Source organism: Tamandua tetradactyla (genome assembly GCF_023851605.1).
Source record: "Tamandua tetradactyla isolate mTamTet1 chromosome 18 unlocalized genomic scaffold, mTamTet1.pri SUPER_18_unloc_1, whole genome shotgun sequence".
Classification (NCBI taxonomy): domain Eukaryota; kingdom Metazoa; phylum Chordata; class Mammalia; order Pilosa; family Myrmecophagidae; genus Tamandua; species Tamandua tetradactyla.
Genome location: NW_027518250.1, coordinates 1,163,516 through 1,166,408, shown reverse-complemented (window position 1 = coordinate 1,166,408; position 2,893 = coordinate 1,163,516). Strand labels below are relative to the sequence as shown.

At 31.1% G+C, this 2,893-nt stretch overlaps 1 protein-coding gene across 1 annotated transcript; it reads left to right on the top strand.

Moving 5' to 3' along the window:
* The first annotated feature begins 688 nt into the window (after positions 1 to 688).
* On the top strand, positions 689 to 1,636 carry LOC143672859 (olfactory receptor 8H1-like). The gene has a single exon (XM_077147325.1). It carries the CDS (start codon positions 689 to 691, stop codon positions 1,634 to 1,636), a length of 948 nt encoding a protein of 315 aa, XP_077003440.1.
* Positions 1,637 to 2,893: the final 1,257 nt, after the last annotated feature.

Genomic DNA, 2,893 nt, shown 5'->3' with positions numbered 1-2,893 from the left:
AATATTTTGAAGACGTTTGATTTTCAATAATTATGTATGTATCTTCTGAAAATTAATAGTAATTAGTGATTTACAATATTGAAACACTCTAACAAAGTAGGTTAAGATTTTAATTCTTGATTTGTCATTTGTATTAAATAATATTGGATGCAAGAGAGCAGTAGCATATGCATTAAATCTCTATGTCATTTACAATATATCTAGCACTTTTTTATGTTTTCCTGAAATTAATTATAAATACAAATATGGTGTTATGAGCATGATCTCTGGAATTAAATATTGGTAGAATCACAGCACTAACAATTAATGGTTGTGACTGTATAAATTACTTAACTTTTGGTGCTCTTTACTTATGTAAAAAATGTGTACAATCATAATGATATGGTATAGTATTTTATATGGATAAATGTGTTAATAGGGGGCTTTCACAACTGTCAAGTTCATTTTAACTATGAAACGTGCATGTGTTTTGATTATATAATATACAGATACTGGTTTATTGCTATAGACAGTTGGCCATCAAACTAGATTTTTTCACCATATTTGCAAACTATTTTTATTATGAATTTGTAGAACCATTAAACTGTTTTAATATATACCAGATAATTCTTATAAACAATACTCATTTGAAGTCTTAAGGACTGAATTATCATCTTTGAATTCTCAACAGTTTACAGCAGTGAAGGTTATGGGAAATAGGAATAACACAAATGGCCCTGACTTCATCCTTATGGGACTGACAGACTCTGAAGATATACGGCATGTTCTCTTTACGCTGTTTATCCTTATTTACATGATTACTGTGCTGGGGAATGTGGGCATGATACTGATAATTCACCTGGATCTCCAGCTTCACACCCCGATGTATTATTTTCTTAGTCACCTGTCATTCCTTGACCTTAGTTACTCAACAGTCATCACACCTAAAACATTAGAGAATTTGTTGACCTCCAACAAGCATATTTCATTCATGGGCTGCTTCACCCAGATGTCTTTTTTTTTCTTCCTTGGTACCACTGAATGTTTCCTTCTCTCTTCAATGGCCTATGACCGCTATGTAGCTATCTGTAATCCTCTTCACTACCAAGCTGTTATGTCCACGAGACTCTGCCACAGCCTTGTCACTGGGTCCTATTTGATTGGTTTTACTGAATCATTAATCAATGTTGTTTACATAAACAGTTTGTATTTCTGCAAATCCAATGTGATCTATCACTTTTTCTGTGACTTAAACCCCATTTTAGTCCTGTCCTGTACTGACACTCATGATACTGAAATCATGATATTCATTCTTGCTGGCTCCACCTTAATGGTGTCTCTTATCACAATCTCTCTGTCCTATGGATCCATTATGTATACTCTTCTGAATATTAATTCCACTTCAGGAAAATGCAAAGCCTTCTCTACTTGTGCTTCTCACTTCCTGGGAGTCACCATCTTTTACAGTACTACAATTTTTAATTATTTAAAACCAAAGGAGTCCTATTCCTTGGGAAAAGACCAAGTGGCTTCTGTATTTTATACTATGGTTATCCCCATGCTGAATCCACTCATTTATAGTCTTAGGAACAAAGAAGTAAAAAATTTTCTCTTTAGAATCATGCAGAAGAGAGAGAGCTCCAGGCAATTGAAATGACAGTGATACTGAACATTCATGCATATATTTTCTTTTGTTCTATTGGGTATTTACTTGGATGTTCTCTAAAATACATGAATACTTTAGTTTGTTTTTCTGTTGACCCACCTTTTACTTGCCAAAACATGATCTTGAATATTTCCAGGAATGTGGTTTTAGAAATCTACATAGTAATTGGAAATTATGAAATACATGCTAAACCTAGAGTTTAAATATATGTGATTTTCAGAGCAAGAAATGTGTAAAAAATGATATTATCTCAACTTAAGTTTCATAGAAATTTTCATGCATGTTACAAGTTCAGAGACTTTCATTCTGAAGAGCACTTTCAGAAGACCTTCCGTTTATTTTTTCGAGAAGAAATAGAACACAGTCATAAATAGTACTAGTTTGAACTGGACAGTACAAGGTTTAGTTTGTTAATGTGCTAGCTTTATAGCTGTATATCCCTCAGTAAGGCACTGAAACTTTGAATCTCCTTCCTTAAACTGGACAAAAAATACTCTACTCTATAGAGTTATTGTAAAGATGAAATCAGATAATGAATGAAATAAATTAATGCAGTCCTAATACATTTTTGTGCACAATCATCATAATTATTATATCTTGCATAATTTTGAATACACAATAGCTTTTTTGTGTACACCTGTATTTTAAAAATACTTTTGGTTAGTCTTATTCATGAATAAACATACAGCTAAAATTTTATAACAGACTTTAATATTTGGTGTAAGAGAAAGTAAAACACTATGATAAAATTATTTCATACATAAAAGTGCATGTGAACAATGAAGAACATTAATAAAATACTTTCAATTAATAAAGAAAATAAAAAAAACTCCTAGCCATGTTTGAATAGTTTTGGCAATTGTCTTCTAAACTAATCTAATGTATGTGTATGTATATATTACATACATTTTCTGTCATTTTCTATTTTGCAGCTTTTTTTTCCAGTTATAACTATAAATTTTGGTAATTGCATTGACATTTAAACTTGGAAGATGAATGTTTTCTTGGTACATGAGCTAAATCAAGAATCTCATCTTGCAATGCTTTATTGCCTGAAGTTGTACAAATCAATGAAGTTTAATATCTGTCTGCAGTCATATCTCATTTTTGTCTACTTGCTAACCATTTGAAATATCTCTCATTCTGTGATATATTTTCAAGCTTCAATAATTATATTTTTTCATATAATTTCAGTAAGATTAAAAGAAAATCCTTCCCTTCTCCTGATTTCTTCAAGTTTGATATGTT

Bases quoted from the DNA above. Each gene is read 5' to 3' on its own strand.
- LOC143672859 (XM_077147325.1), top strand. From the start codon at position 689: ATGGGAAATAGGAATAACACAAATGGCCCTGACTTCATCCTTATGGGA.